The sequence below is a fragment of the Sinohyriopsis cumingii genome, chromosome 2, assembly GCF_028554795.1.
Source record: "Sinohyriopsis cumingii isolate HCF-2022 chromosome 2, ASM2855479v2, whole genome shotgun sequence".
NCBI classification, from domain to species: Eukaryota; Metazoa; Mollusca; class Bivalvia; order Unionida; family Unionidae; genus Sinohyriopsis; species Sinohyriopsis cumingii.
In genome coordinates this window covers 100221917-100243003 of record NC_142962.1, presented here as the reverse complement: position 1 = coordinate 100243003, position 21087 = coordinate 100221917, and the positions used below count along the sequence as shown (strand labels likewise).

General features: G+C 35.8%; 1 protein-coding gene across 1 annotated transcript in view; it reads left to right on the top strand.

Moving 5' to 3' along the window:
* Positions 1-20767, top strand: part of LOC149805474 (protein FAM98A-like) — a 41899-nt gene extending 21132 nt beyond the window's left edge. The window contains exons 7-11 of the mRNA XM_089950064.1: positions 4293-4487; positions 7572-7671; positions 9508-9590; positions 14855-14960; positions 20251-20767. Of these exons, the coding sequence (XP_089806190.1) occupies positions 4293-4487; positions 7572-7671; positions 9508-9590; positions 14855-14960; positions 20251-20621 (855 nt within the window). The 3' untranslated portion in view covers positions 20622-20767. The remainder of the gene's footprint in view (positions 1-4292; positions 4488-7571; positions 7672-9507; positions 9591-14854; positions 14961-20250) is intronic.
* Positions 20768-21087: the final 320 nt, after the last annotated feature.

Below are 21087 nucleotides of genomic sequence, written 5' to 3'. Positions count from 1 at the left end.
AAGTGGCAATTTACGTTAGATCTATAAGAAACAGATTACAAACGTGACTGCGTAACTTTTTTATTTATCTTCATGATGGTAGTGATGTATCACCAAAAGAATTACCACCTGCTGCTACCACTCCAGTGGCTTAGTGGTTAGAGCGTCTGCCTTGAATGCAGGAGATCACGGGTTCGAATCTTGGTCGAGTCATACTAAATAGTTATAAAAATGGTACTAACTGTCACCAAAAGAATTGCCACCTGCTGCTGAGTTAGGTGTTTGACAAATGCTCATTATTTTCTTTTATGTTTTTGTTTTTACTTTGTTTTTAAATTTTTATTTTATTTAAGATTTTAATTACAGACCCATTTATGTATTTACAATTTAACAATGAAATCTTGGGTATTTAACAAATTGAAATAATGATGTGTGACAGTCATTTAATTTTAAGTTGGAAGATAAACAACTCATCCTATACATTTTAGATTATGATATACACAGTATTATAAAGAAACATGCCTAATACCAAATTCTATTTGTGATGGTGAATGAAAGTCAATGTATTACATAAACAAAGTTTTTCAAGAAGATCTGGAAGGAAAATTATAGAAAAATTAATACATGCTTGGTGCCCCATCCAGACTTTGAGTAGTTGTCCTCTTTTTTCTCAACAAAATCTGTAGCAAGATGGCAGTATTTTCAGTGAGCATAATGTAAAACTACAGTACCATGTACAGATCATGGCTGTAAACTTGGAAGTACGGTAGGAGTAACATAATGTATCTCAATATGTATTATTATCTTAAATGTATACAATCAGATTTTTTAAATTATATTTTTGATTGAAGAACTTTTCAGTGTGATATTATGATATATGAACTTAGAGAATTACAGCCAAAGGTTAGTTTCCATGTGCTTTCAACAGATTGGGCATAATATTTCAGGATCATGCTAGAAAGAAAATCATGACCTTGCTTGCAATTAATCTGCTATCTTAGTCAGGGAAAATAGAAAAATTGTAGCATTACTGGGAAGATCAGAATTTTTTGGCAGATGCTGAACATCTAAACATAATGTTGTCAGTGACTGGCTTGGTGTTGGTTGCATTGGCTCCTTTGATGTTGAGTATGCAGAGAAAAACCTTGAAAATGATTGATCTTGACAGGTGTTTGGTTTGTGCTCATTCAGGTGGTACTGTTGTTTTAACCATTAAACAACAGTTCTTGTTGGCATTGTTTTGTATTTTGTATTCTGTTTTTGTAGTATTTGTGGCGGTTAATCAATGAAATTAAACCTTTAAAATATGTTGACTTTGTCAGGCAAATCCACAAATTTAAGTACCCATGAAAATTTCTTTTTTTATCCTCTTAATTTTTTATTACAACATCAGGAAAATATGAGGCTCATGAAATTAAATTTAAATCACAGTATTTGTCTGCTTTAATAAAAAATTTACACAATTGGTATGTACTGTTGTAATTTTCTCTATGTACACCAATATTATTTTCCAACAGATGTAAAAGGTATGATATATATATTGGAAGCAGGCAATATATACCTTTTCTCACAAATTTTGAGTTGTATCTTGTGTCTTAGCATTGGAAAAATCCATTGAGTGAATGCCTGTGTCAAGTTGAAAATAGTGCTGGGCATGTGCATTTAACTCGTTTGCATAATAAAACTTGTATCTGGTGTGAAATGTTTATATGTTCTTTCTTCCTAGACAGAATACATCACTGTCAGTACTCTAGGGATTGTAAATCAGATGTTTTAATCTTAGTATTGGTATAATCAAAAAACTTGAGTTTTCCAAGTTGTTGAAAATCAGATGTTCCCAAAGCTTTCACTCAGTAATGCATTAATAATACTGAGAGAAAAAAACTGATGAATGCTTATATACAGTATACCATGTATTCTTGGACGACATCTTCATTACTTGAATATTTGTTGAATCAATATTTATTTGGTAGAGAACCTGTTTCATTCATGTAAACCATCATAATCTTTCTCTTAATGTGAAGTCCTACAAAAGTGGTCCGGGGCCCCGAGTGGCCGAGTGGTCTAAAGTGCTTTCCGTTACGGATCACTGCCATCTCACCTCTGTCTGAGTGGGTTCGAATCTCGGATTCAGCCAGTGTGGGTATGTGAGAAAGCTTGCCAATAACTTCTCGTGGGTAGGTGGTTCTTTCCGGGGTTTTCCTGTGTTCTTCCTCCACCATTAATACTGGCCGCCATGTATAGCCTATCGTGTGCTGAAAAATGGCGTTAAACCCAACAACAACAACAACAAAAGTGGTTCAGTTACATATTTGTAACATGCAGATAAAAAGCCATTCACTGAGAATTTTTGATGTCATTTATGAAATTAAAAATGCATAAGACATATACCTAACTTGTATCAATTTTACATTATCTTAAATATAAAGTAACTTGATCATGAATCTTTGAATAATTTAATTGATGCTAATTTTAGTACCAGATGACTTTAAATAGGATCGGTTCAACAGTTGAATAATGTTTAGGTTGACCAGAAACGTGGTCTTGTCAAGGTGTATCGTTACAAAACAGAAAGTAAAAGTGATCTACACTTGACACTTGAATCAATAAATGAAGAACAAGAGAATTGTCTGAATGATCATTCAATTAAAGTTGAGGTAATCATTTGCCAGAGATTTTGTATAGCTAATGAAAGATGTATTCTTATGATTATCCAACATACTTGTGTCCAAAGCCTTGTTCTTGTTTTATGAACAGGTACAAGTTACAAAAATAGGCAGTAAATTGATGCCTAAATTGAAAATATAATAACAACAATAATGCCAACAAAGACAGTAACAACCACCACCACCACCAGTGGACCTGAATGAATCATTATTTATCATTGATGCAAATATTTATTCTAATAAAATGAGCAATGCTTGATAGTGATAAATTAATGTGAACCTTAATGTGACATTGCATGATAGAATGCAATGAATAATATAAAAACTAATCTCAGTTACCTTCTCTGTTATTATTATTATTATCATCATCATTATTATTATTGTTGTTATTGTTATTATTATTATTATTATTATTATTATTATTGACAAAGTAAACAGTTGTACTTTTTTCAGTATCATGCAAAGTTTATTCCTCCAGCCTAAAACCTTGAACAATTTACCTATTATTTAGGCAATCCCAGATTTGAGGTTGGAATATTTTATAAATAGATGGGAATGTAAGCCTTGGATAATTGTGTTTTTAGTGCATGAGGAAAAAAACCCATTATATATGGAGAGATTTTTGTTTGTTGCTGGGCAAGTTACATTTTTTGCTAGGCAAGTTGGTTTTGTTGCTAGGCAAGCTGACTTTGTTGCTGTTGGGTAAAGTTTATTCGTACTTATGGGCAGGTAGGAGTTTTTTTTCTTTCTGGCATTTATCTAAGGAACTGACCAGTATTTTACAGTGACATTGATAGAAAAGTTGAGTGCAGGGTTCCTTCAGTTTTCAGATTAAATGCTTGATAATAATTCAATCAAAATTTGACTGTTGCTCAGTGCTTAAACTCTATGGCATTGAAACTTCCATTTTAACTTGATAATTCTCATCTTTGAAATGACAAAGTTCATTGAGACTGTAGTGGTCTCCTTTTGATAAAGATGATTATGTAAAGGTCAGCTATAGAAATTCTGTTCGTACACTTATTGGTATGTATTTACCTGTATATATGGTATGTGTATATATGTATATACCCTTGCACAGTTTTGTCATGCCTTATGGATCACCTCTTTTTTCCCCCATTTCTCAGTAAAATAAATTGTTTTTACATGTCAATTTTTATAGCAAAGTCAATTTTAATATATACAGTGAAGCATGAGCATTATTTAGAAAACATTGTTGATTAAAATTACATTATGAAAAGGCAATAGATACGTCCACTTAGCACAAGTTTTTCTCTGCACATCACTGCTTCAATGGCCTAAGCAGTTAGAGCATCCACGTTGGATGCAGGTGGTTGCGGGTTCAAACCCTGGCAGAGTCATACCAAAGACATATAAAAATGGTACTAGCAGCTGCCTCACTTGGTGCACAGGATTAAGAGGTTAGTGTAAGGGCTGGTTGGCTTGGTGTCAGGATAATGTGACTGGGTGGGACTTGATGCCACATCTCTGTGGCATGATGCCCCAGTGATAGACATCACTTTAAACTGTCACACAGCAGGCATCATAGTGATATGACTCAGATTATTAAAGCTACCTTAAAGATTCCAAAACACACACATGCACTGTACATTAACTTGTTTAACTGTTTCCAATGTACTTTTGTAGGTAAAGGAGTTAATGGGCCAGCATCCTAGCCAGATAGGAAAGCCACTTCTAAAGGCACGTCTGTCAGAGAAGCAGTGGGAGCAGATAATGAAGATTAACCGGGCCCTTGTAGATGAGTACAGAACGCGGCGAGACCTGCTACTCAAGAGACTCGATGTCACAGTACAATCCTTTATGTGGTCTGATAAAGCCAAGGTACTCCTTATCTTGCAACTTGCGATAGCTGCCAATGACCCCTCCTCTTACTTGATGCAGACCATAAAGTCCCGGGAGATCCCATTTTGTGTGTATGATAAATCACAATTGAATTTATAACATCACAAGTTCATATTGACCTTTATGTATTTTGCTACATTGGTAGTGTTGTGTATGTTCGGGATATAGTTGGATCATGTTGTACCTTTTTTCTGGATGTGTATCCCTGAATGAACAAACTCTGGGATTTTTCTCAAAATGCCATCACCTTTGTTTTTTAATTGGACATAGGTTGTCAGGAATTTACATGTTCCCCTATATCACCATCTGACCAGGTGTATGGGGCACACACACACACATACAAAAAAAGAACCACTCATTTACAAACCTCAAACATGGTCTGTTTGTTTGATGTGAAAGTAAAGTAACACTAAGAAATGAAACCAATGTTGACAAAAGAATCCACTTATCCTTGAACTCATCACTTTTGTTATTCACTTTGGCAACATATATTTCCAGCCTTTTGTATGATAAAACACAGTTTTTATTATTGGTGAGATTTGAGATTTTTGAATTACAACTTGATCTCTATATAACATATTTTGCAAGCAAAATTTGAAAATTTCTAAGATAATCAAAGTTCTTTATTTCCTATAAAATTTTGGCCATAAATTTGGATCCATTCCATAAATAATTTCCAAACATTTTCAGTAACTTAACAGTCATTGAATAAGTGCTTAATTTGTTCTGTTCTCTCCTTTTAGAAGGTGCATTTATCACTTATATAAGTCTATTTCAAAAACTTTTGTGGTAATATTTCTGTATAGAAATCTAAAATTGAAGCTAATCAGTTTTGTTTCTTTTGTGCAAAGATTAGCTAAAACAAAAGAGTTGGTCCATTCATTTACACCAATTGCACACACTGGCTGCCTGGACCAAGTTTCATATTTACTCTTTAGCTTTTGTTTCTTGGTCCTTATTAGATTTTTATGAAGAAGTTTATTATTCACCCTTACCCTAAGGAGCAAAGTTTGTCGAGTTATACATGGAAGGTATTTCCACTTTAAAAAACTTTTAATTTTCATTTTTCACCTTACTCGTTGAAATGAGAGCAAAGTAATGTATACAATTATTAGTTTGTGTTGTTTTATTTTATCCAAACTTAATACAAATCCTTGTGCGTCACAAAGGCATTTAAACAGTACAAAACTATTATCCACCTTATGTTTGATTTAAAATTTTCTGTAGTTACTAAATTAAGAATTTCTTTAGACAAGTATTGTTGGCGAGTTGATGATTCATTTTTCCATCGAGATAAATGTTAAATAACATCACACCTAAACATATTTTTTAAAATTGTTTTAGAGATTTATTTTAATTTGGTTTGTCCTAATTTTAATAACAGTATAGCTCCAGATTTTCTGACTATTTGTTTGGACACCAGTTTTTGCCAGAAGCCATCTTCTGAGTTGGATCTGCAAACTAATGAAAAATGAGAAAGCATGAACAGAAATTTCATGAGAAGTACACCAAAGATATACCTAGCATTACAAAATCTAGACTTGTGATGAGTTCACATTTTTGCACGTGGTGTAGGAACCATGTTAAGATAGCTTGTGGTAAACGAACAGATTTAGAGACATGCCCAAAGTTCAAAGCACAAGTACTTTATTTTCTCAAGATAGTCATGGCCCTGTTTGAAAGTTCCCAAGTTTTGTCAGCTGGAAATGAAATGTCTGTTATATGTGCAAAAAATGGGTTTTGCAAACTTTCTTGTCGAACATAATCTACCGCTTGCTTTTGCTGACAAATCTAAGCCTATGTTTCTCACAATGTTTCCAAATTCATTTATTGCCAAGACATACTGTTTTGCCAGAACAAAAACCAGTGCAATTATTCAAGTATTGACAAAGGAGGTTTTTTTTATTGCCAAGCATCTTTGTGATGCTCGTTTTAGAATTGCAACAGGTGCAGATTTGAGTACAAAGCTTAACGTTTTGTCATTCATTGGCATAAGAAATGGAATAAGATTTTTTATTATTTTTTTACATGATGATTGACTATGAACTTGAGTGTCTGAAAATCACCCGTGAGAACTGTTAGCTTTTTCTCAGATAACACTAGTGTAATGAATGGTTGCCACAAAGATGTTGTCAAGTTTATTCGAGATAAACAGCCAGATGTCTACTTCTAGTGTCTCACCAAGCAAATTTTGTACTGTCCCAACATATTTTGTAGTGCCACAATATCATGTCTTGTACTGCCACAGCAAGTCTTGTACTGCCACAGCAAGTCTTGTACTGCCACAATATCATGTCTTGTACTGCCACAGCAAGTCTTGTACTGCCACAATATCATGTCTTGTACTGCCACAGCAAGTCTTGTACTGCCACAGCAAGTTTTGTACTGCCACAGTAAGTCTTGTACTGCCACAATATCATGTCTTGTACTGCCACATCAAGTCTTGTACTGCCACAATATCATGTCTTGTGCTGCCACAGTAAGTCTTGTACTGCCACAATATCATGTCTTGTACTGCCACAGTAAGTCTTGTACTGCCACAATATCATGTCTTGTACTGCCACAGTAAGTCTTGTACCGCCACAGTAAGTCTTGTACTGCCACAACATATTTTGTAGTGCCACAATATCATGTCTTGTACTGCCACAGCAAGTCTTGTACTGCCACAACATATTTTGTAGTGCCACAATATCATGTCTTGTACTGCCACAACATATTTTGTAGTGCCACAATATCATGTCTTGTACTGCCACAGCAAGTCTTGTTGATTGTGACTAGTAGCAAAATGTAACTGACTAAAATTGTGCATGAAAATTGATTGTGTTTGCTGAACATCAGAAGTACCATTACACTGATAAAATTTGCCTCTGTACCAGAAAAAGATGAGGTCATTATTCATGTACTGACAAATCATAAAATATGTTTTATGTATTTAAAGTTAACTGTCTCAACATCAAACTCGGAAAGAAAATGACTGTAATGTTCCATTCAAGGTACTCTTGTTTTATTTCATTTAAAAATGGTAACATTCAATGACATTTTATTTATTGCATCTGTTTTTAGGAGAAAGAAAATAAGATAGCAGAAGTTTACCAGCCAATTAGACGAGCATTAAGTCAGGTTCCAGAGGTTGGAATTCCACAAATTCTTTCAGCTAGAGATGGTAAGAAAATGTTTTAAAAAGTTCAATTTTTGCATTGTCTCATCATGGATTGTGGGGACTGTGATCATGCCCATGTATTCATGGGTGCATTACTATGGTTACTATTTTTCATATGAATGTTAAGCAGAGTTCATACCATGGGATATAATTTTAGGTTGTTTGTGGATGTATGCATTGATTGTATGATTTTTTTTTCTCCAGTAAGAGTTCAGGGATATATGCTGCATATTTAAACATTTTTTTAAAAATGGTTTTGTAAAATTTGTTTAAGTATGGGATTTGACTTCCTTGTTGCAGATCACTAGTGCTAGTAATACTCTCAGTGTGTGACATAATTTAAACATTTTTGAGATTGCTCATTATTATAATGACAGATTTTTCTTCTTCCTCATTCTTCCTTTAAATTGAGTTGTTGGATTTATATTATGTATATAAATTTGTTTGCAGTATAATGACTGTAATAAACTTAACACTGCTGTAGGTGGATCTGTTTGAATACACTAAAATTTTCATACATAGCTGTGCAAGTTTTTCTTACTATCATTGTGGTTGACATTCTACAAATCCAGTGTAGAACAAGATTAATGAAATTAGTGTCATTGTCTTTTTCAGCCATCTTATAGTATGAGTGATTTTACACATTTGTTTTATTTTCCTCACTTTTTTCCATTGAAAAAGAACCGTGGGTGACTGAATGGTCTAAGGCACTTGCCATCTGACATCTCATCTCTGCCTGTGTTGATTCAAGTCACAGACTCAGAAAATGTGGATATGTGAGAAAGCTTCCTAGCACCTTTCCATGTTAATTGGTTCTTTATGTGGTTCTGCCAGGTTCTTCCTCCACCAAATATACTGGCGGCCATGTTGAGCCTATCATGTGCCAAAAAATGGTGTAAAACCTGTTAAACAACATCTTTTCTTAAAAAGCATTGATTATTGAAGAGAAAAGCCTAGGAGATACAGCAGTTCTGACTATCTGTGAGCATCCTTGTACACAGTGAGCTAATTTGGAAAATCATCCCTTCTCAGTGACTATTTGAGAAGGGCTGTTTTGTGTCTTTGTTACATTCTTAGGGATTATTGATACAGAGAACATTTTTTAATTAATTTTTTTAAAATTACACGAAGATTTTTTAAAATAGATTTTAAAAAATTAAAGTATATTGAATCATGAAGTTTGTGCAGATTTTGGTACATATCCTTAGCAGAAGTATGTCAGTTCAGTGTTTAAGAAAAGATATATCAAATAGACTTGGGGATGATGCTGGTGGGTCATAATCCAAGAGAGGATGCTGGGAGGAGTGTATAAAATATCTTAATTTGTGTCAGTTTTGACCATTTTGTTTCTGACATGAAAAAAAGTTTATAATGAATGTTGTTGTGGAACATGAACCATCAGTCCAGAATCCAGAACTTAAATTGCAGCTGTGTATGGTCAGAGGTAATATGGTTGCAACAGAAGGTGGAGAATTACGTTCTGAATCCGGGAACCCAGGTGGTCAAGTGGTCTAAGGTGCTCATCTTTACAGGCACTCACATCTCACCTTTGTCTACACGTGTTCAGGCCTCTAGCTCGGCAAGTGTGATTAAGTGATGAAGATTCCCATAGGTCGGTTTTCCTTCTTGGTGTTTACCTGGGTTCTTCCTCCACCAAATATAATGGCCACCATATATAGCCTATCATGTGCCCATAATTGTGTTAAACCCATACCATCATCAAATTCCTGAAACCATTGAAAGTTGTATTACAATACTGGCTGATGCAGCCATTGCATTTTTGGACTGTGGTCCTGATTGATTATACTAATACGGGTATACGTAATTCTTCCTTTGCAGACTTAACAAGGATCTTGAAAACCAGTAGTGGAAAGGAGAGAGAAGTTACCAGATGTGCAATTAATAGAGTGATTATTCCAAAGGTAGGGCATGAATCGATTACCCTTTACTCTAATCTTAACATAGTTGATCTGTCATAAAAAAATTGCTATTTGAAATGCAATCTGTTTTTGGGGATGGGGTAGGTGGAGTGTGGTGATGCTAAAGGCACGTATTTGTAATTACCTTTGTATGGTGGATGGTAAGCCAGTCTAATCTAAGTGTTCTGTAAATTTTAATGGGTGGTGGACTTGCGGGAAAACTGCTTTTTCATGACTAATTTCCTCTCTTTATTTTTTGAAGAAATCCATACACAGTATTCCAAGACATATATGCTAGCTTAGCCACTATACTCTCATGTCATGCACATTGAACTATATGTAAACACTTGACATCATATCATGCATCCCAACTACATGCGTTATAAACACTTAGCCTCAAATCATGCACCCCAGATGTGTACATTGTAAACATTTTCACACCCATCATGTAATCCAAACTATGTTCAGCGTAAACACATACCGCATATCATACACCCTAACTGTGCAGTGTAAATACACTCCTCATCTTGCACTCCATGCAGTGTAAACACACTCATCTTGCATCCTAACTATGTGCACTGTAAACACATACCGCATATCATACACCCTAACTGTGCAGTGTAAATACACTCCTCATCTTGCACTCCATGCAGTGTAAACACACTCATCTTGCATCCTAACTATGTGCACTGTAAACACATACCGCATATCATACACCCTAACTGTGCAGTGTAAATACACTCCTCATCTTGCACTCCATGCAGTGTAAACACACTCATCTTGCATCCTATGTGCACTGTAAACACATACCGCATATCATACACCCTAATTGTGCAGTGTAAATACACTCCTCATCTTGCACTCCATGCAGTGTAAACACACTCATCTTGCATCCTAACTGTGTGCACTGTAAACACATACCGCATATCATACACCCTAATTGTGCAGTGTAAATACACTCCTCATCTTGCACTCCATGCAGTGTAAACACACTCATCTTGCATCCTAACTATGTGCACTGTAAACACATACATCCCCATTTATGTGCTGTGTAAACTTATCATGCACCTTCCAACTGTGTGGAGAAGAAACATTTACCCTCGTATCATGCAAATCCCAACTATATGCTGTGTAAACACACTCATATCATGCTCTCACAACTATGTGTAGTATTAACACCTCCGCTCATATTATGCACCCCAACTATGTGTAGTGTTAACACCTACACTCATATTATTCACACCAGCTGTGTGTAGTGTTATCACCTAATTGATTTTATGCACCCAAATTGGGTGTAGAGTTAACACCTACAGTTATATTAAGCAATCTAAATCCAGTGCAGATTGGTGTCTGTTGGTATTTGCATGAAATTGTATGTAGAATTGGTCTACAATGTTTGCTCTTGTGACACTATTGTAAAAATCATATAGGTCATGCAGGCATTCAGAACCAAACATTTCGGTAATGAGTGTCATTTTTTAGGATTTGATTATTCACTTTATTTGGATCCTCATGCATCCATATTCCTTTTGATGGTCTTTATTTAAATGCCACAAGATTACATACAGCAAAATCAATGTTAAATTATGTGGACATTTTTGAATGAGGTCAACCTAAATGTGTGATCCAGTACATAACAGATTGAATGTCACATGCTGTGATATTATAACAATGAAAAGCAGTGTATGTTGAAAACAAGTTCATACTACCCTGTTATTTGTTATGATAGGCCCAAGGTCCACTTGTATAGACTCAGTATAGTACCTGTAGTTTTCTGATGACATTTAAGGTGCAGAACACTGTTGTGGTGTTAGATTTTACAACAGCAGTTAATATTTAATTTAATTGCAATAAATGCATCAACATGACCACATTGGGTCAGTAAGCATTATGTATTTAATGGACATGAGGTTTATGCAGATTTGCATGGAATAGCCCTGTGTCTTGCCCTTGCAATGGGGGGACAAGGCTTATCTGATCCCCACCTTGCAATAATATACGTACACTAACTGGGCATAAATACACTGCTATTATTACTTTGCTATCTCTTTTCTGGGGACTAGTCCTCAGGCCATTGTGAATTCTGTTCTCCATTTGGTAAATGAAGGTCTTAGAATAAAAATAAACATGATCCTACTCAAATGCTGCAGCTGCTTCTGTCATTTGGAATATCATCCTTTCTTTGGAGAATCGTTTACATAATCGCTGTTAATTGTATATAATTCATTGTTGCATTTGACATTATCTCCAGAGTCCATGCATATATTCCTTTCATCTGTGTTCCATTTTGTAAATATTAAGGGGTTTTGTGCACTTGGGAGCAAAGTGGTACTTCATATTTTATCCCCTCACTAGTAACTGGTGTTAGGGTAAATATTACCTTTGATAAATTTGTTCCATGTGTTTGTTTCAGTGTTTGCTTTCTGGATTTTGCCATGCTACAAGTAGTTGTAAATTGTGTCCATAAGCTGGTTACTTGGGACACTCATGCCTTATGCTTGGCGTGCAATAGCAATGGGATCTCAATCATCAGAGTCAAATTGCCTGGATAGAGACTACTCAAATTAGGTCTCTGTTGCCTGATTACTGATCACCATGCATTCAGTACCAGGGGGAGTGCACCTGGCACTGGTCACTGGGTACAATTCAACCTGGTCACCTGACAGGGTGACATGTACCAGTCACTGGACACTTGCCACTGGGTTTAGACATTGGTCAATGGTCATCAGGTAAGGCACTGGGTTTTGATCACCAGTCTAGGGAAAGGAATTGGATTGACATCTCTTCTGCCATCCTCTATGTGAATGTTCATGTCCTACATGATTTGGGGACTTGCACCACCCATTGGTGTGTCTGTAGTGTTTACCTTTTCCCCCATCCACCATGGATGAGGTCCCCTGGCTTGATGGGTTTGTAGACTGGGCTGGCTGTGGTTCCTCCATGACACATTCTCTGGCTTCCTTTTTTAAGTAAAGAAGGGGGGCTGCCACTCTTCTGAATAAAGAGGGACTCAACAATTTCCTTCTACAAAAAGAGAAAGAATGGGATATACCTTTCTAATTTTGTGAGAAGAAATGGAATAATTAATCATAAAGTCCCATTCTTAAAGAAGAGGAAAAAGAAAGGATAGTCTTGTTTTGATCCATGAGTGAAGACATATGATGAACTCTCAATTCTAGTAGACTCGAATGAGTTCCAGATGAACCAATTTACAAGACCAAGAAGCAGTCGGGTGTGGTCAGTCCCCTCTTGTATGTTGTTGGCTCAGGTTTCAGCCTCCAGCTACAGAGTCCATTTGCCTGCTTGGCCCTGCATGCCTCCATGCTGGACTTGGAGCATCCTAGGTGGATAATTGGCAGGGACATGGATCCATATCTACATTAATTCTTGAGGCTATGGAACTTAAGTCTTTTACTGTGGTTACCATGGCTTCCCATGCTGATTTTCTTTGTGACTGCCTCTTTCAACATGCTGATGGAGGTATCTCTTTCACTTCCTGCTTTGCAGAAACATATGGCACCTTAACATTGAGGTACACAGTCTCAGTGTCAGTGGTATACTCTAGACAGTCTCCATCACCATAGGGATTCCACCTTGGAACACAGCACAAATCTGTTGAAGGCAGCTCTTCTTGAGATATAATCGGTGGGTAAAATCCCATCATTGATCTCCCAGGATCTGATGGATCAGCAACTCTGGTCCCTAGCCACAATCACCTAAATGGCTAAGTAGAACATCCATCCTCAGAGGGTTCCACTTCTAAATGTTTTAAGCATGGGTCTCAGGAAAACTAATGACTCCTTTTAAAATTCTTTTTTGTTGCATGATGGTCTTGCTAGAAAGACCAGGGCAGGAAGAATATTGACCCCTTACGTAAGTAGGTAGACAATCAGGCCAAGGGAGTTGCACCCTCCCAGGTTAAACCCCCCTTTTTTCAATGTCCCAATAGATGTCAGACAGATGTCAAGCTGAACAGATGATGCATTGATCTTCTCCAGACTTAAAGAGGGTTAATGGCTTCACTTCCAGTACCCTTCACCTCTATCAAGGACCAAAATTTGTCTTCATCATAGCAAATTAGAAGATGTATACATGCTTGTTAGTAAAGAAGGAGTAGAGAGGGTGACAAACATTCAAAGTCTAGGATTATATTCCAGCATCTTTCTTGTTTTAAACAAAGGAGGAAAGTTCATGATGGCGTCAACTGCTTCAGTCCTGAATGCCATTGTTGACAGAAGACGGGGTGGTCTTCATAGACCTTCGCACCACCATCCTCCTGTCTCCTTTGGTTTTTATCTGGATCAGGAGGTCTCTCAATTTTAGGCTGTTTCCTTTATCCTGGCTTCTGCTCTCAGAGCCTTTGCTAGGGTGATGAAGTAATAGCAAATCACATAAGGTTGTTAGGGGTTCACATCATCCAGTATTTTGATTCGTTGATATGCATCATTCTCTGACAAGTCCTACTAAGTGACCTATCACTCTTTTGGAAGGTAGTGATTCATCTGGGGCTATTCCTTTAACAGGAGAAGTCTTATTGTATTCATTATTAAAACTTTGTTTATCAGCTGGTAAATTTCCTGACCCATTAGGGAATAGTTTGTGTTCCTTCTGACATAAGGTCAAAGAGAGTTGGATATTTTCTCCTATATAACTTTAGCTTTAAGTCTATTTGCACTGCATGCTGATGCAGGTTTGTATGAAGACCAAACTAATTTCAATTGTGCCATACTTACCTGCTAGTATTACTTAATCTCCCTAATCTTCCTCTGTTCTTTCAGTCTCAAGCATAAGAATGATGAAAGTAAGTCATGCATCAGACAGGGATCATATTTTTGTTTTAGGAGGACGAATTTCACCTTGGATTGGAGACTAGTGTCAGAAACAGAGAACTAATAATAGTTAAAAAGTGATACATAATAAAATTAGTTTTACCCCCCCCCACTACATTTTACAGTGTAGTAACATGGCCTTCTGGGTCAGGCCATGTCCCATTTGGCATAGCTTGTATGTGTGCCCATGACTTAATTCTTTTTTTTTTTGTTCTTATTTTGGCACCACTGTTCTAACCAAACAGAACACATGATATAATTTTGTACATTTATAAATGTAAGCTGGCCTTTAAAGCAGTTGGTTGGTTGATGTTAATATATTAAAAAAAATGGAGATAAAATAAGAACCTGACTTGATACAAAAAATATAAGTTGCTGGGGATGTTACCTTTATTGGAGGTTGTAGAGTATATAGCCCCTTTCTGTTCTGTTTATCAGGTTCCAGATAGAGGTGGGCGTGCCTGGGAACTTGAGCCTCCTCCACCAGAGATGCCATCCTTTCAGAAGAGGCAAGACAGTAATTTTCAGCAACAAAGACCTCAGAGTAAGTGCATGGTCACAGTAAAATGTTATTTCCTTGTGCAGATATGGTCATCAAAAGCATGCATAGATGTTATTGTTGTTTTAGTCATGCCAGTTTTATATAATATTATTTCATTTATCTTAACTCAGATATGGACAGATATCATATTGTTACAGATCTGTAGTCTTAAACTAACAAAAAAAAGATTGAAAACCAAAAGGTTTTGTAAAATTCAACAAATAATATATTTCCCTTAAATACAAAATAAAAATTTAAAAAGAACTAGTATTGTGAATTAAATTCCAAATAGTCCTAAAATTCTATCACAAATCCAAAAGTGTCGTTTATTCCATATGAATTCCAGTGTTGATTTGTTTACAGTCTTGATGTATCACAGTGATATATTCCAAAATGTCTCTAAATGAATCCCATTATTGTGATTGAGTCCAAATGTATTAATAGTACTGTGTAATTCAAATGAATAATTTAAATAAGTAAATCCTAAAAAATTCTAAATGAGCACAACTAATTATTGAGTCCAGTTCAGAGCTTAAGATAGGAATGAGTAATTCTAATCTAAACTACCTCAATATAAAAACCGAAGACAATAAACAAACTTAATGTGAAAACGTAAGAGACAATAACAGGACCAGGATGAGGGTGAAAAGTTCATTTCTAGAACATTCTACATTGTCAGCAAGAGCAGGTTTATTACTGAAAGTTTAGTAAAGAAAATGGAAAAATCAGATACACCAGGAATTCCCAAGAGGAAAACCAATGTCCTGAACTCATATCCAAGTAAACATGTTTACATTCTAAAAATAATCTTAATATATAATTTACAGTCATAGATAAATATGAGCTATGTAATATGTTGTGTGCAAAGAATAAGTATAACATTTGTTCTGTAGGCTCCAACTACTATTCTCAGTTATAGACAAAGGTCAATCTCAGAATACAAATTAAATATACATAACAATTTTATACATAACAATATACATACACACTTATATATCAAGTCCAACTTCAGACTGCGAAGGCACAGATCAGCCATCTCATAATGTGCCATCGAAGCTGTATTTGGTTAGTAGTGATTTAATAGTTGGATTTCATGTGTGAAATTGGTGTCCCAAATTTTTTTCATCCCATGCTAACATATCATACATTTTTTACTGTTTCACAAGGTAAATTTAATGATACTTTCAAAATTAGTAAAATTATACCATGTGGTGGTTTTCAATCAACACTTGCATCACTCACCAATTTACTGCTACATTGCAATTTACATTTAGACACAGATGGTGGCTGTTAAAAGACATCAAATTTGAAAGAGTCATTCAAATCAGACTGGTTTAGCTGCAAGTGCATGTCGCTGGTAGTGTTTCGAAGGGTTTAGATCACAAAATATGACAAGCTATAGACTGCTGCACAGGTTACTAACTTTTATGACAAGTATCTAACTATAGGACTCACGGTACTAATTCCACTCCAATGGTAAACATATGGAAACACTGTCATATTCAAAATTCAATAACTTAAAATTTATGGGTGCTGATAATGACACCTATAATTTTTCGTGCACATCTAACCTTGGTGCAAGCTTATGTGTGGAGAACACCATATGACCCGCGGCAATTTGTTTACATACATGTGCATGAAACACGTGTTATTGATTCTGCACCAAATGAATCAGGTGCTACTTTCAGTATTGAGTACTCCTGAGTCAAGCCTGTAAAAATGCTAAAATTGCATCAGTAGAAATTTGTCAATATTTTTTTTACATTACATATAGGACAAGCTCTCAAAAGATATTTTTCCTAAAATTTTAATTTTCATTATTAACCAATTATGGACCACCAAACCTGTAAATACTCTATCATTTCTTCACCCATTTCTAGACTGGTTCACAGTTCTTCCGTATAATTAGTACCGTGTGTCCTATAACCAGATTTAATTTTTTTTGAAAAAGTTGTATTTTACTCCTTGATATTAGAGCATAATTGTAAGAAAGAATCGGCCATGCTTGTGCATGGATAATAGTGCAATAGCATTTTATGTGATACCAATATCTATAGTTAAATTGCATCCGCATCACATGTTGCTGTGTTGTATTGTACTTATTAATGGCTTATTCTTATTATTAAAATAATTGTTTTCTGCCTTTGTATCTTCATGTTATCTTTCTATGGCATGCATGCTACACAAAAGAAACACAAGCATGCTGACATCAGCAAGTATGACATCACAGGGTATCAAATTACATGACGCATTGTATTTTCATCTCTCACTGGCTATAAGACAAGTTTTAAATGTTTTAAATTTCAAAATTGCATTTCTTTTCTTGCTGACTCTCACAGAAATAAGATACAGTGCATCCCTATTCACATCAATCAAACAAAACAAATAAGTGTGCCACATGACAGGTCAAAATGATAAGAGGCCATTGCCCTTTTGTGACTAAAACATATACACACACCCATGAAGCATCAAGAGATGCTGACATTCCAAACTTATTTAAACTATCATCACATGTGATTCATGACCCCCAAATGTTAATAAAAAGGTATAAAAGCCAAGGAAGAGTTCCATAAGCTTTATTATACTGAATAATTAAATAACATAGTGCTACTTTTTAGTATAAAACTATGGGGAAGGGTGAATAAGCAAAGAATAGACAGAGTAATTTCTTCAAGCCTGGTAATGTTCCCCACAACGGGGGTGGGGGGAATGTGTATCAACCCAAATAACACATCAGCATGAGGTATGTTACATAAGGACAGCAAGAGACAAATTTGAAAAAGCTATCCAAAGTTCCTATAATGCTGACATTGATGTTGGAGACAGAAAGTGTATGCACAAACTGTTATGACTCAAGCTATTAAGTATGCTGGAGGTGGAGAAATGTGTGAAAAACTTTGCTATGCCAAGACAAGTTCATGTCTCTATGCAATATGCAGACACTGATAAAAATTGTCACTGAATACACTACTTGTTAAATTTAAGTAATAGAATTGAATTGCATATTGAAGTTGTCTAATACATAAACATATACCTACATTTACCCAAAGCTCATAAAAAGTTAAGAAAAAGTCTCAAAATCATTACTGTGGCTACTTTCCACTATAAGCAGTGTTAAATTACTTACTTTTTAATATAAAGCTGAAAAAATGCATACATTATTGAACAAAAGAGAAACAAAGCAAACATTGCAATCACTCAATTACAGTCAAAGGGGAGGTAATACACCTTGAATTGGCAAACCAAATAGCAAGCTCTAATTTACAGCTAAATGATTCCTTACTATTACTTGATGGTAAGAACAGAGCAATGTAGGTTTAATAAATAGCTTTTGTTTCAAATATGAAACCATATTTCTGACATGAAGCTTGTTTTCATTTATTCACAACAACATATATGGTGAAGAAAACCCATATCACTTAGTGCATGCAGTAATCAAATGCTGAGATTTGGAATAATGTGTTCTGAGACCACAAGTTGCAACACCCTGAGTATAAAGGTTTTCTATCATGGGACTTGGTACATGAAGAAAAAAGAGATCTGGTTTGGTGGGAGAGAGCAGTATGTTCACCATGCAGTTATACATCAAGAATGTTTCAACTGTATGAAGGGAGGTTGGGGAAGAAAAACTGCCTGTGTAAAGAATGCAATACAGATAGGACTTTTGCAGACTTATATTGGGAATGAAGGGTTGAAAACTATTATTTTAAGTGAAAATGTCCCTCCCTGCTCCCTCAACAAAAGGAATGCAGAAAAGTTCCAATACTGTTTGCCCAAAAATGTAATGTACCAATATGAGAAACATGCTGAACATAGAATAGGTGTCAAGGAGTTTAATTCTAGGATAAGAAATAAGACCGGTATAATTGATATTCAATGTGACTCGACATATAATAATTCAATTTACAGGTTGAGGCAATGCAGCATGTGCAGTTTTGTGCACAGTCCTTATTTTTACAATGTTCTCTGCTTTGATCTGCTGAGTGTGTCTCTAAAGTTAAATGATCAGTACTGATACATAAGTGATTGTGACATAAGTGGCTTACATATAAAATCTACCCCACCCCACCCCATTTTGGGGAATTATTGCATGTGTTAAATGGTATTTAACCATACAGGCCAATCTATGGGTACCATCATATGAAATTCTGCCATCAGGCCATACTGTGCTCTTTTCCCTATGGCCTGAGCTATATACTTCCACTCTCCAGTGTATAAAACAATCCCCATCTGTCTTTTGTATAGAATTTTTCTCCAAAATCACATGCAAACCATGATAAAAAGACTCCATTATCACTGTCATATGTAAAAACCACCAAATTGATACCCTGGATGCACGTGGTAACCATGGAAACAACAAACTCCTATTATGGTATAGGTCGCATATAGGACTCACGGTACTAATTCCACTCCAATGGTAAACATATGGAAACACTGTCATATTCAAAATTCAATAACTTAAAATTTATGGGTGCTGATAATGACACCTATAATTTTTCGTGCACATCTAACCTTGGTGCAAGCTTATGTGTGGAGAACACCATATGACCCGCGGCAATTTGTTTACATACATGTGCATGAAACACGTGTTATTGATTCTGCACCAAATGAATCAGGTGCTACTTTCAGTATTGAGTACTCCTGAGTCAAGCCTGTAAAAATGCTAAAATTGCATCAGTAGAAATTTGTCAATATTTTTTTTACATTACATATAGGACAAGCTCTCAAAAGATATTTTTCCTAAAATTTTAATTTTCATTATTAACCAATTATGGACCACCAAACCTGTAAATACTCTATCATTTCTTCACCCATTTCTAGACTGGTTCACAGTTCTTCCGTATAATTAGTACCGTGTGTCCTATACTCAACTTGATATTGCAGTCAAACCTTTCAGAAGAGACTACCTTTAGGAATCCCAGAATGTGGCCTTTTTAGCAAGTGGTTTTGTAATACAGGTTTTTTCTAAATCATAAATATAAATTACTGTATAGCAGGTACCTTTAGTGTCGGAAAATGCTTAAAAAGTTAGCATTCTAAGAATGAGATTATAAAAATAAATCCCATTAAATTTGTTCATGCTATATAGCATACCCCCTCCCCCACCACAGCTGCAGTAATTCAAAATAAGTAACAAAAAATTAAAACCTGCTTTTTTGGACTATATTGCTCACTGATATGTCTGCAAAAAAAGTCTGGTGTACAGTCATAAAACAGATGGTCTTGCCAAAGAATTGGTCTTTAGCAAGGGATAAATCTGTTGATCATTAGTTTAGTCTTTGCTCTCCTACAGGTGCAAGAGGTGGAGGTCGAGGTGGTGGAGGAGACAGAGATGGAGGTGGAGGAGGAAGAGGAGGAAAAGTTCAAGGAAGCTGGAGTGACCAAACACAAAATACTGGGGGGCACTGGGCACAAGGAGGGGGAGGATATGGAAGCAAAGGAGGTTATCATGGTGAAAGTGGTTCCTATCAGGGTGGTGGAGGTAGAGGAGGCTATCAGGGAGGTGGAGGTGGAAGAGGAGGATATCAGGGTGGGGAAGGATACAACCAAGGTGGGGGAGGCTATAATGAGGGTGGATATCAGGATAACTATGGAGGAGGGGGAGGTGGGGGAAGGGGTGGGAGAGGTGGTAGGGGAAGAGGAGGGAGAAGAGGTGGATACTGAAAAATTTCCAATGTTAATTGCTACATTTGCTATATCATCAGGTTACTTTACGGTTAATGCCAGCATAGTCATCAAAGTTCAAAATGGCCCTGCTTTAAACCCCAGTGAACATACAGATAATATACATTGTTCAGCCAGCAAATGTGTGCTGCAAAAAAAATGACAAAAGTCCCACAGCAGTAGGTCTCGACGGTGGGAGTTACCATACATTTATTGCAGAAGTAATTGTTTACTGTATTCGATAAATGCTGTATGAAACTATGCAATCCTCAAGGTAAAGTTGAAGCTACACAGGCATAATATAAAATCCCCTCATATTTGAAGGAATTTGAAATCTGAACTTTAATGGAGAATGTGAAAAAGGTTGTAAGGTTCAGGCTGAATAGCATGGTTTTATTTTCAGATACAACTAGATTTCAGTATTTATTCTTAACAGTAAGAAATTTTATAGTATTGAGTATTAGCT